The 14,427-nt window shown below is 38.3% G+C and overlaps 1 protein-coding gene across 1 annotated transcript in view; it reads right to left on the bottom strand.

Moving 5' to 3' along the window:
* The window catches only part of LOC124711609 (solute carrier family 15 member 4-like), a 67,179-nt gene that overhangs the window by 8,714 nt on the left and 44,038 nt on the right, over nt 1–14,427 (bottom strand). Inside the window, exons 6-7 of the mRNA XM_047241773.1 lie at nt 3,776–3,857; nt 3,569–3,687 (exon numbers count right to left, since the gene is read on the bottom strand). Of these exons, the coding sequence (XP_047097729.1) occupies nt 3,569–3,687; nt 3,776–3,857 (201 nt within the window). The remainder of the gene's footprint in view (nt 1–3,568; nt 3,688–3,775; nt 3,858–14,427) is intronic.

The following is a 14,427-nucleotide window of genomic DNA, read 5'->3' as shown; positions in this document are numbered from 1 at the left end:
AGAACAATCTGCCCATGTTCATCTTCAATTAATTGAAAAAACAATGGCCAGCAACATGTCTAGACTGCTGGAAAACTCACTTTTTCTGGAAAAAGGAATGAAGCTCTGTAATATTTCAAAACTTCATACACACTAAACTCACACTTTGGCTGAACCATAGACAAATTTATCTAAAATGTAACTGCTGATTTATGTCTTTGTCTCATCTGTGAAAAAACATAGCTCACATTTGGTCATAATTTGTCTTCATTACCATAAAAACAGCAAATTGCCGATCTCTCTGATTTCAAGCAATGGACTAAGCGAAGATGAACATTCTGTGTTTCATGGAGGCATTAGTCAATCAATAAGCCCATAAACAAGAACCTCGGACTGTAAATCTGCTTTCAAGCTTGAATTCTTTCACAAATGTGGAGGCATGCCCCCAAAAAACACACACACTTTTTCATATGGCACTATATCAGTTACAACCTCAATAATATAACACCAGAGACAGTTGATTTCCTCTTTACTGGTTCAAGGTATTCCAGTTAACTGTTTTCAGTATTACCAACTACCTTAAAATTAAAAAGCAAAGCATTTATCATCTTGTACATTAATTTTACTGTATTACAAGATGTGTAAATTGACTAAATAATATGGTCTTTTCTTGCAGATTCCCTCTAATCAACTTTCTGCTGTGAGTGCAGATCAAGCTATTTGTTATGTCAACAGATGATGTTATTCCATTTTTGAAAAGCACTGTATTTTTAATACATCAGTTAAAAATACAAGGTTATTGTGACTCCTGGAGTCCTCAGATTGTAACATCCACAATATTACAACAGACTAAACAAGTGTGAGCATACACTTTTTTGGCTACTGTCATCCTCAGTAGAACTTTCCAGGGTATGTGACTGTGTTGTCATGTTTCAGCCACTGTTGCAAGTAGCCTTCATAGAGGTAGTACATCTGCTACTGGGCCAATGCCATATTAAGATGTCCCTACACGAACCTCTGATAGTCTGGTTCCAGCTGCGGTGCACTGTTCAACTGAACAATGGCGAACAATCAAATTTTGATTGACGAGTGGAAGTCCAACCGAATGCTTGTCTGTGATGAACTTATGGAATTGTGTAGAAATTATGTTACTTTCTTGGACAATGTTGTAACGGGGGACAAGTCATGGGTTTTCAAATGTAACACTGAGATGAAGAGACAGAGCTCTGAGTGCCACACCTCCCACTCTTCACTTCCAAAGATGGCATGCATGAGCAGATCCACATTAAAGACAATGCTCACTATCTTTTCATGGTAATGATATCATTCACTACGAGTTTATACCTACCAACAGACTGTCGATGCTGTCTTATGTCCACATCAGATCACTCTCGGCCAGTTCCTGGAAACTCTATCAATGCTTTCACACCCAGCCACACAGCCTTCTAGATACAGGATTATCAGTGCAAAAACTATATGGCAATGCTGCCCCACACTGTCCACAGTCCTGACCTCACTCTGGCAGACTTTTTTTCTTTCATTTCCTCAAATTGCAACATCCTTGACAGGACGTCAGTTTGAGACTATCGACAATGTAAAAGCTGCTGTTATGCGTGTCCTAAATGCCATTTTAACCCAAGCTTCCAGGATGCCTATAATGCTTGGAAATCTCACTGGAAAAATTTATTGATGCATTGTAGCCTTCTGACCAGTAAATTACTTTTTATGGACTTAGTGACATTACTTTCCAGACAAACCTTTACTTGAAGAAAATGGTAGTTTTGAACTTTTATCCCTATTATTCTTGTTATAACAAGTTTTTTGTTATAATTTTGAATAATTATGAAAACTCTTGTGCATGCATATTTTTCACCAGAAGTATCCTAATAATGTTTGGAGGACATAGTTTATACTGTGTGTCTCATGTGTACATATTTTCTATGTAATTCTGAGAAAAACTGGAGTAAGCTAGAAGGAAAGATGGATAATATATATGAACTAAGAGGGAACAACAAGAATGCAAGACCAAGAACATAGTGCTCTGATTAAAAAGGGTGTATGACAGATAAAAAGTCTTTCACCCCTATAGTTCAATTTATACATCAAAGAAATAAAAGCAAGATTTGAGATTAGCATTAAAATTCGGGGTGAAAGGATATAATGATGATAATATTCACTGACATTGCTATTGTCAGTGAAAGCAAAGAAGTAATAAAGGACACATTGTATGGAATAAACAGTCTAATGAGTAAAGAATATGGATTGAAACTAAACCAGAAAAAGACAAATGTAATGAGAAGTAGCAGAAATGACAATACCAAGAAACATAACATCAGACTTGGTGATCACAAAGTAGGTGAAGACTTTTGCTGTCTTGTAAGCAAAATAACCCATGATGGAGCAAGCAAGGATGACATACAATGCAGACTAACACAGGCAAAGAAGGCACTCCTGGCAAAGGGAAGCCTACTTGTATCAAATATTGGCCTTAATCTGAAGAAGAAATTTCTGAGTATGTATGTGTGGAGCATCACAGGCTATGGAAAAACTTGCAAAGAAGGGAATCTAAGCATCTGGGATGTGGTGCTATGGAAGCGTGTTGAATATTAGGTGGACTGATAAGATTAGGAAGGTGTAGAATATGGAGACGAAAGTGACAAACGGAAAACACTGACAAGAATAAGGGACAAAGACATCAGGAAATAATTTCCCTGGTACTAGAGGAGCTTCAGAGGGTAAAAACTGCAGGGGAAGACAGAGATTGAAATACAACTAACAAATAATTGAGGATGAAGGGTGAAAGTGTTACTCTGAGATGAAGAAGTTGGCATTCCCGGCACTCTCCCTGTATTATTTATATAAATCACAGAAAACCCAAATCAGTATTATGAGAAGGAAAGTTGCTACTCACCATATAGTGTAGATGCTGAGTCACAGATAGGCACAACAAAGAGACTCAAAGTTACAGCTTTAGGCCGTTAAGGTCTTCGTCAACAATAGACAATCTGTCTACTGTTGACAAAGGCCTAATGGCCAAAAGCTACAATTGTGAGAGTCTTTTGTTGTGTCTATCTATGACTCAGCATCTCCATTATATGGTGAGTGGCAATTCTCCTACTCATAATATTGTTACATTCCATCCTGGATTTTCCATTGTTTGAAAACTCAAATCAGCATGGCCGAATGTAGATTTGAGCAGTTATCTTGAATATACAAGTCCAGTGTCTTATCCCTATGCCATCTTGCTCATTAATTAGACAAACAGAAGCACATTTTAGTAGAAACAACACAAGAAAATAAAACATGAATATCCCAATTAGTATTTTTAAAACAAGTTACAAATAATGTAAGAGTAAAAAGTATACTCAAATGAAAGAGTTCATTTGTAACATACACAGAAAACTGCCAACCAATCTAAAGATTAATGATGAAAAATACAAACACAGACCCAAAACGTTTTTAAATATTCCCGAAAATTTATCTGCTAACTATTTTAACTGCAATTTTCTCCACACCAGTTTTTTGTGTCTTCTAAATGCCTCTTATATTAAAAAGCAAATATAAATATGTAAGTGAAAGGTACTCATACCTGCAACACCTGCAAAGACTTCAGCACTGCCAACTAGGCAGTACTGTGGGATCTGCCACAACAAAGATATGTCACTTGCGTTGTACGTAGTGTTGTGTATAACTTGTTGAATGGCATGCCTGCAAATAAGGAAATTTGTGTATTTTTTCAGACATTTTGCATGAATGACATATCAAATATAGCAACATATTTTTTGAATGTATTTACCCCTGTTGCCAGCGTTTTAGCGAAAAATATTCCAGGACACCTGCTGCTACGGCTGCAGAAAAACTGAACCCCATTCCTAGACCTGGTTAAATAACACAGAGAGAGATTTCATTTCTTAATTATATGCTATGTAAAAATTTTAATGTCGTTCAAACTCAAAGACGAACATTACATTAGTATTTCTTTAAGCAATGACAGCCCAGTAACTGTTAAAACAGACCACAGTAATACAAGCAACAGAAAAATCATATAGAAATAAAGTATTTCAGGTTTCCAGTGACAATAGCTTGTTTTTAATAATAAAAGATGGTAATGAAAAGTCCTGGTGGAATGTAAATAATTTAAGGTATGAAGGTAACAAATGAACATAGTTGAGGTGCTGAGTAATTGAAAGGCACATAAGAATGATGACTTACATCACCATATAGGTTGTGTGCGTTGGGGGAGAGGAGGAGGGTGAGGGGGAAGGGGACAGGAAGCCTTCACTCTTTAAATTATTTAATGATAAAACACTTATTTGTCACACAATATATCATATTATATAAACACCTATCTGTGAGAGGTAGTCAGAAAGTACTGCCTCTTATTTCACATCATGTAAAATATTGTAGTAATATAACAAATTTGACTTTCATGTGTCTATTCCAACGTCATCAAAAGCATTTGATTGTGTAGTTTATAGTATTCTCCTAGAAAAGCTAATATTACAATTTCAAGGCTCTTGCTGGTAAATGTTTTTCATCCTGCTTAACTAAAAGATGCAGAGTGCCACATTAAGAAATCAGACAATGTAAATAATAAAAAAGAATCCTTAAAGTGGGGAATAATCACAAGTTGTACTGCAGGGATTGATACTGGGGCAGCTATTGTTGTTGTCATCAACTATCACTGAATGTAAATAAAACACAATATGTGCCATTGATTATAACAAAGGATGTGACAACACTGCAAAAAATACTTCACGAGGGAAAGCGTCATTAGATCCAACAGAAATTCCAAGTTCTTAAATGTTGATAAGACCCCAAAGCAGAAAACATGTTACAATCATCTTATGATTCTAAGCTCTGCTATTTTCCTTTATGGACAATAGTAGATCTCAGCTGATTTACTTTTTCCTTGTATAGGGACTAATGTCTTGTGGCATCACGTTTTGGGCTACTCTTAATTGGCAAAAAAAATGTTCATTTACACAGAAGTATGTAATCAGAACAATATGTGGTGTCCAATCAAGAACCTCTTGCATGCTCTTTAAACTGTTGGACACATGTCACAACTGTGTTAAGTACATTTACCCAATTATGCAATTTTGTGTATACCTCAGTTCAAAAACAACAATAACATTGAAGAATATAATACTAAAAGGAGAAATATCTTACACTGTCCGGCACTCAGCTTTATTGTGCACAGAAATGAGTGATGAAGATACAAGATTTGCATGGAACATGCAAATAACCTACTTTCCTTGGAAAGATGAATGTATTCCATCAACAGCTGGCAGCACTGTAATGTTTGTGAAAATGGCTTACATTGACATGAATACCAAACAACAGACAGTGATAATGTCTGAATGGTGAAGGTAAAACCTCAATGCCTGTTCACAAAACGTTGAAGAGTTTTATAGGATGCTACAAGATGTATCAGCTTAGTAAGAAGGTGAGTTTATCATTGTATGGAAAACACAGGATGAATGTCACAGCCAACAAAAGCTGAGTATACAATGGGGCACCAAACACCCGATCATATGCCATTGTCAACTGTGTGATACATAAAGACATTGATATTTTGTAACACCAGGCATAAACTGAGTAAGCTTTATGTCTGTGTGTAATGCAACACTCCAATGCTTTGGTTGGCAATATAAGGGCGCTGCTGAAGTAATACAACTTTGGGACAGTATGGTCCATTCAGTCTTCTTCTGTTTAGCCTACTAAAAGAAACTAGTTCTGGCACACATATATATGATGCAGCATTAATACCTTGTTTTTAAGCAGGATAAAAACCGATGAAAAGGGTGAAATTATACTGAAAGGTGAACAGTTTGTCTGAAGATCATAATTTTGTTCTGTGTAATTTTTTTCCTATATTAAAATAGAAATACAAAGCCATTAGTTTCTAAGCAATCCTCAGCCTCTTATTACTAACCTTTCAGGTAAGTTAGTTATAATTTCTATGGTATTCTTATCACTTTCACCATAACTCTCATCTGCTCGGGACAATATGTCTAAAAGGCAATATCCATAATTTACCCCTGAAGGCTCTTATTGCCACACAAAAATATTCTCTCTCGGTGAGTCTCTGAATGTACTCCTAATTTCATATAAGATCAAAAGTAAACGAAATGAGAAAGATACATTGGCCTTCAGAAACGGAGTTCTGTGAATCCAGTAAAAGGGGGAAATATGTCAACAGAACCAGGATAGTGAGAGATTGAGTAGAAAGTTACCTAAAACGGGAAAGTTACCTAAAACCTCTGGTCAAGGGAAACACATATTTCTTCACTGAAAACAGCAAGAGCCATATAATCTCTTTTTCCCTGCTCCAGAGTGCACACAGGGCTGTAGGTGATACCTGAATTTGCTTGTGTTGTGCATAAAAATTCATAGCTGCCATTGTGCTTAATGCGCTCTATCCAGAAATATCTAGACTAAAGAAGGAAAGACGTCAACATTTTGTTATCATCTTGTTACTGGATTCTGACTATCTTTAGTTCAAAACCATATGTTGAATCTGCTGTCTTCTGTTGAATCTCATGTTACTTTCAGTGGCTACCTTAGTTCTTTTGGTCCACAGCTCATGCGCTGCTACAATTCTGAGATGATGAAATTCGATGTTTACAGTATCCTGGAGTAAGTAATCAATGATTCTACTCCAGAAGGAGAAATGGACTATTCCAACATTGAACCAGATTTGCATACAGTTGAATTCTATGATAAAGAAAAGGAGTAATGTAGTGAAATGTTTGCAATAAAGTATCAACTGAAGGAGCATTTGTAAAATTATTTGGGTACTGAAACATGTCATAATGCAGTGCAGTCTTTTGAGTCACAGTGACTGCCTAAGACACCAAGACAACAGATGTAAATCTGGAGGATGTGTGGCTGATTACATTCCTCCCCAGCACCCATTCCACAGAATTTCTAGTATACACCCATTCCACAGAATTTCTAGGATGAAAGCACCACATGATCCAACTTCCAACTGCAAAAGATTGTGCATGCAAGAATTCAACAATGGAAAATCCAGGATGGAATGTAAAATATAATGAAAAGAAAAGTTGCTACTCACCATACAGCAGAGATGCCGAGTCGCAGATAGGCTCAACAAAAAGAATCTCACAATTATAGCTTTAGGCCATTAAGGTCTTTGTCAACAACAGATGACAGACACACATACACACACGCACTCACACACGACTGCAGTGTCAGGCAACTGAAACCACACTGCGAGCAATAGCACCAGGGCATGATGGAAGTCGCGACTGGGTGGGGATAAGGAGGAGGCTGGGGTGAGGAGAGGGAAGGATAGTATAGTGGGGATGGCAGACAGTGAAGTGCTGCAGGTTAGACAGAGGGCAGGGGAGAGGTTGGGGAGGGGGTGGAGGGGGGAGTAGTGGAAAAGGAGAGAAATAAAAAGACTGGGTGTGATGGTGGAATGATGGCTTTATAGTGCTGGAATGGGAACAGGGAAGGGGATGGATGGGTGAGGACAGTGATTAATGAAGTTTGTGGCCAGGAGGGTTATGGGAACGTAAGTTGTATTGCAGGGAAAGTTCCCACCTGCACAATTCAGAAAAGTTGGTGTTGTGCGAAGTATCAATATAGGACAGGCTGTGAAATAGTCATTGAAATGAAGGATATCATGTTTGGCAGCTTGTTCAGCAACAGGGTGGTCCACTTGTTTCTTGGCCACAGTTTGTCGGTGGCCATCCATGTAGACAGACAGCTTGTTGGTTGTCATGCCTACATAGAATGCAGAACAGTGGTTGTATTTTCGCTTGTACATCACATGACTGGTTTCACAGGTAGCCCTGCATTTGATGGGGTAGGTGATGTTAGTGACTGGATTGGAGTAGGTGGTGGTGGGAGGATTTATGGGACAGGTCTTGCATTTAGGTTTATTACTGGGGTATGAGCCATGACGCAAGGGATTGGGAGCAGGGGTTGTGTAAGGATGGACGAGTATAATGTGTAGGTTCGGTGGATGGCGCAATACCACTGTGGGAGGTGTGGGTAGGACGGTGGGCAGGACATTTCTCATTTCAAGGCATGACGAGAGGTAATCAAAACCCTGGCGAAGAATATAATTCAGTTTCTCCACTCCAGAAGAGTACTGAGTTACGAGGGGAATGCTCCTCTGTGGCTGGAAGGTGGGACTTTGGAGGTGGTGGGAGACTGGAGCAATAAGGTACGGGAGATTTTATTTTTGTACAAGGTTGGGAGGATAATTATATCTAATTATTTAATTATCCTCCTAACCTTGTACAAAAACAAATCTCCAATGCCTTATCTTTCCAGTCTCTCACAACCTCCCAAAGTCCCACCATCCAGCCACAGAGGATCATTCCCTTGTAACTCAGTACCCCCAGGACTGGAGAAACTGAATTACATTCGCTGCCAGGATTTCGACTACCTCTCGCCATGTCCTGAAATGAGAAATGTCTTGCCCACTACTCTTCCCACCCCTCCCACAGTGGTATTCCCCCATCCACTGAACCCACAAAATATACTCCTCCATCCTTACACAAACCCTGCTCCCAATCCCTTACCTCATGTCTCATACCCCTGTAACAGACCTAAATGCAAGACCTGTCCCATACATCCTCCCACCACCACCTACTCCAGTCCAGTCACTAACATCACCTAACCCATCAAAGGCAGGGCTATCTGTGCAACCAGTCATGTGATCTACAAGCTAAGCTGCAACCACTGTGCTGCATTCTATGTAGGCATGACAACCAACAAGCTGTCTATCTACATGAGTGGCCACCGACAAACTGTGGCCAAGAAACAGGTGGACCAACCAGCTGCTGAACACGCTGCCAAACATGATATCCTTCATTTCAATGACTGTTTCACAGCCTGTCCCATATGGTTCCTTCCCATCAACACCAGATTTTCTGAACTGCATAGGTGGGAACTTTCCTTGCAATACATCCTACATACCCGTTAGCCTGCTGGCCTCAACTTCCATTAGTCACTGTCCTCTCCCATCCAGCCCCTCCCCTGTTCGCATTCCAGCACTACACAGCCATCATTCTACCATCTCATCCAGTTTTTTTACTTCTCTCCATTTCCACTACTCCCCTCCCCCCCCCCCCCCCCTCCCTGACCAACATCTAAACTACGGAACTTCACTGTACACCACCCCCACCATACCATCCCTCCCCCACCCTGCCCCAGCCTTACCCCCACCCAGTTGCCACTCCCATCATGCACTGGTGCTGCTGTTCGCAGTGTGGTTTGAATTGCCTGGGACTGCAGTCATGTGTGTGAGTTGTGTATGAGTGTCTGTTTTCTATTGCTGATGAAGGCCTTAATGTCCAAAAGCTTTAATTGTGAGAGTCTTTTTGTTGTGCCTATCTGTGACTCAGTATCTCTACTATATGGAGAGTAGCAATTTTCCTTTTCATAATACTGTGTGCAAGAATTATAATATATTTCCTTTTACGAATTAACTACTTAGACAATACCAATTTCGATTTCAAAATGGTTTATTCACAGAATATGCTGTTTTAAATTCTGTATAATATGATTTGTGAACTGAAAATGACAAATATCATCAGATTGCATTTTCTGTGACTTGACAAAAGTATGTGATTGTGCACTTCACAGTACTCTCCTAAAGAAGCTCAAATATTATGGCACCAGAGGTCTTGCTGGTAAATGTTTTTCATTCTATCCCACTACAAGGTTGCACTACAGCTATACCACAGGCATTGGTTTTGTGTCTGCTCTTGTTTTTGTTATATATAAATGATCTATCATCATCATCATCATCAATGTAAAGATGCAGAAATTGTTATCTTTGGTAAAGATGCAAGTAGTATATTCAAGGCTATTCTCAATGTTATTTTAATGTTCTGCCACTAATCGTCATTTGCCTTCTTGCTTCCCTACACAGTGTTGTTAAGTCCAAATTACAAGCATTTAATTTTGTACACTCTTTTAAATGCTCTTTGTTCAATATCGAACTAATCTTGTGACATAGAAGACATTCAGGATATGGCAGGATGGAGATCTTATGCAGATGGGCAGTAGGACAGGGGAAGAGGTGTGGGAGAGGGAGTGGGAGTGGTACAGGGATAGAGGGAGAAGGAGATACTGAACAGAGTTATGTATGGAACACTGTATGCATCAAAAAATTAAGAAATTATGTAAATGGTACGCATGCTGATATATTTCTCATGAACAGATATCCTATACTTGTAAAAGTGACTTTTTTTATATCATGGGGTTACTCTTATGATTCACAGTCCATACAAATAACTGACTCTTACTGTTTATGCAAATGTACATAATAAGATCAACACTAACCAAGATAAATGATATGCTGGATCACTAATAATCACACAAAAGTGTCAAAATGCATTAAGAGCCCACAGTGACTGGAGGAAGTGGCTTATGGAAAAAAACTGAAGATATTTACTCATTTTTTGGTAGTAATAATTAATACGGGCCTTGCAAGGAAACCAAAATTCAGAGAGTATTGGCCAAAAGAAGTTGCATAAATATTCAGTCAGATCTTGATAATATTTCAAAGGGGTGCAAATATTGGCAACTTGCTTTAAATGTTCAGGAATGTACAACTGTGCACTTCACAAAAAGAAAAATGGTTCAACTACGACTATAGTACCAATGAGTCACATTCAGAATCAGCAAACTCATACAAATATCTGGGTGTAAGGCTCTGTAGGGATATGAAATGGAGTGATCATGTAGACTCTGCTGTGGGTAAAGCAGATGGTAGACTTCAGTTTAGGAAACTGCTTACAAATAACTCATGTGACCCATTCTCGAATATTGCTCAACTGTGGGGAACCCATACCAAATAGGACTAACAAAGAATATTGAAGATATACAGAGGAGAGCAGCACGAATGGCCACAGGTTTGTTTGACCCATGGCAGAGTGCCACAGAGATGCTGAAGAAACTGAACTGAAGCTCTTGAAGATAGATGTAAACTATCCTGAGAGTGTTTGTTGACAAAGTTTCAAGAACCACCTTTCAATGATGACTCTAGGAATATACCACAACTCCCTACATATCACCCACATAGGGATCAAGAGGACAAGATTACAGTAATTACACCACACATATAGGCAATCAAACAATCATTCTTCCAGCAATCCATCCATGAATGTGACGGGAAGAAATCCTAATAAATGGTACAGTGGGACATACCCATTGCCATGCATTTCACAGTGGCTTGCAGAGTATAGATGTAGATGAATCAATATTTCTTAATTCCTTTCCTGTAACCACTGCAAGCCATGATAGGTCCAAAGCAGTTTCACCGAACTTGCACCTCAACAACAATGAGATGTGTCTTCCTTGTAGCCAACCTAATCATGATTCATTTCCGACATTCGCCATTTTTAGTTCATTTTAATTCTGTGCTGAAAAGAAACACCTTGACTCTGTTCAAATCATGATGCTGCTCTTTGAATACCAATGTGTATCAAAACACAATACTCCACAGCAAATTGTGTGTAAAAATTGTTTGTACAAGACCCAGTAAACTATGTTGTGAATAATCTCTCATGAACAAGTAGACCACAGTTTTTGAACTACGGTTATACGAAAGCTGATTTTTTTTTTCTTTCATGGGCATATTGAGCTGTGTCATGGGCACAGTGTAAGTTTGCCTCTACTCTTGTTCAGTATCCGATTTCATACAGATCTGGCAACAAGATTTATGTCTGTAAAAATGTGTGTATTATATATTGTGTATGTTTGTTGTAACAATGTTTTAAAGACTTGGTTTGTTGGAGCCCAAAAGGAGATTAATGCATGAAGTAGCAGTGAGGCAGCCTTGGTCTTCACAGAAAGCAGAGATGTAACAACACTGCAGAGTAGCTGGCCACCACGCAAGCTCCCCGAAGGCTAAGAATGACAATGAAATCTTTCTCAAAAGTCAAGGTGGCATTACTTGTTTGTTCACAATGATGGTTCCAAATGACTTTTACTTGAGAAGAATAAGCAGTCCACATACAAGCTTCATAGGAGTCAGTTCAGCAAAAGACAACAGGTCATTGCCCATGGTGGGGTCAGACTTTCTGATAAGCAGACTTACAGGTTCGGTAAGTATAATTTTTTAAATACTACCATGAACTGGTGTGGCTGCAAGATTTTTTTCTGCTAAGACAGATATATGACCAACTTTGAGTAGATTCAGCTGATAATGTTTGCTCCTACGAATTGTTTAGTTCTGCCAAGGAAGATTTTTATTGATTAATAGTATTTTCTGTGCAGAAATAATAATGAATGGTTTACGTGGAAGGAACTGTAGTAGCCAAGTCTTCATTCTGTGGTAGTCATTGATGTAATTGATTGTACCACAAATTATCCTAATTTCATCCAAGTTGTTCTGATAGCTATCTGAAAGTGCTCACAGAGGTAATTAGATTGTTGCTCTTATTTTGTGGAGCGTTGGGTGCTTTTGTGGTGCCTTGAGTGAGGAATTGACTCGTGTGCGTATTATTGGATGTCTGGGCACTAGCAGATTATGACTGGAATTACTTGGCTTAGCATGTGTAACAGACTGCCAACCAGTTGCAATAAATGGTGGCTTTCAATTAACCTTTAGCACGGGTTCAACAGATTTAAATTTGTCTTTCTCAGGACAAGAAACCTGCATACACTGCAATAACACAACTTGCAATCAAAACACCATGGACCAATATTACGTGTAAAACAGAAACTACTATCTACAGCAAGTGCAAGCATGTCACAAACAACATGATATATACCAACATAGGACAAGTAGTACTCATACACTTCACATTAGGAATCAGTCAGTAAAGTTATTTCAACATGAATTGTGTCAGAAATAGTCTGTACATCCATATGTAAAAATTAAGGCCTCTAAAATCTAGAGCCTGTCACATCAGTAAAACCAACCTAATAAAATACTAGACCATTTTAAGAGCTACATGCTGACTCGTGGAGAGTGACACCAGGAAAACAAATCTTGTGGCGCACGCACTGATAAACATGTATACTTTGTGGCATAAACAACCAATAAGCATAAGCACATAGAAATTACTAACAGAAATACATCATGCAAATCAATGAGTATAGAATAAGATGTTTAAAAAGACAAATATATAAAATATGCTAGCATATATTAAGACCCTTATAGGACTATCTGTAATTATCATACAAAAATAGTGATGTCTGTGCATAAGTACGTCATTACAAGCATGACAGCAACGATATAAATATAAATTCCAGTATATCATCATGTGAAAAGTAATAGTGCCAGTGCACAAGCATGCTATTAAAATTAAAGACAGTAAAGAGCAAAAATTCATAGTCTCTGGATAGTGGTAAACATAACAAAAGTGGGTGGCATCAATATGTTAGTACAACATAAACTGACAAACGAAACTGTATGCACAAAAATTATATAATAGAAATTTGAGGAACTGAAGCACTCACAAAGGCTACCGGCAGTTGTATGAAGATTTTTTTGCGAACAGTATGGTTTTGAAACCACTGAAAAATTGGCTACAGTGAGCTGCAGCAGGTCTTTAGTAAAGTCTCATCTTTGCATTCAAAATGTTTATAGATCTCTAATTCTTCTCAAAGGTCCATCCTACACCCTTTGATTTTGCTGTGAAGAATAATCATGTCTTCCAAATTTTTCACAGTATGGTTGGCAATCAGTAGATGTTCAGCAAACGGAGTTGTGCATGTTAGCTCCTTTCTTTCCTAACAGATGCTCTTTGTATCTTGTCCTCACAGCTCTGCCTGTTTGACAAATGTAATAGCATAGGCAATTGTTGCACATTAATTTATAGACATCTGGAATGGAAAATGAGTCGCCAGTACTTTCCACTGTATGCAAAAGTTGTCTCTGCAAACTATTGTATGAAGAGAAAATTACATTACAATTATATTTATTAACTAGAAGACATTTAATTCTATACAAAATGTTTCCCAAAACGGGACTGCATACAAATTTGTTACTGTGGGAGGAAAGGTCATTCCACAACATCTAACATTCTTGAGGTTTTCTTTCTGAAGATCTACCATGCCCTGGTCCACGATGTTTTCGTTGTAAGTTATGTTATAGCATTGTATGCAGGTTTCTTGTTCTTATATGGAAGATGGGTTTAAATCTGTTGAAACCATGATAAAGGTTAATTGAAAACCGTCATTTATTGCAACTGGTTGGCTGTCCAGTACATCTACTGTTCTGTAGCCATTGCTGTAGTGCAGCTCTGTTCAAAATATTACTTGGCTTGTCATATTGACTTTGTCCACAAGCAGCTAAGTTGATCATCCCCTTGACCATTGTTTAAAGTGAAACCCAGTATGGAAGAACCATCAAACAAACAGCACATAGCAAAACTGTGAATATGTTGACTATTTAAGACAAGTGGGCAAATTTCATTTAAGGAACTATAGTGGATCGGGATTTGCCAACAC

This window comes from Schistocerca piceifrons, chromosome 8 (genome assembly GCF_021461385.2).
Source record: "Schistocerca piceifrons isolate TAMUIC-IGC-003096 chromosome 8, iqSchPice1.1, whole genome shotgun sequence".
Lineage (NCBI taxonomy): Eukaryota > Metazoa > Arthropoda > Insecta > Orthoptera > Acrididae > Schistocerca > Schistocerca piceifrons.
The sequence above is the reverse complement of the archived record's forward strand: the minus strand, read 5'-3'. Positions and strand labels throughout refer to the sequence as shown.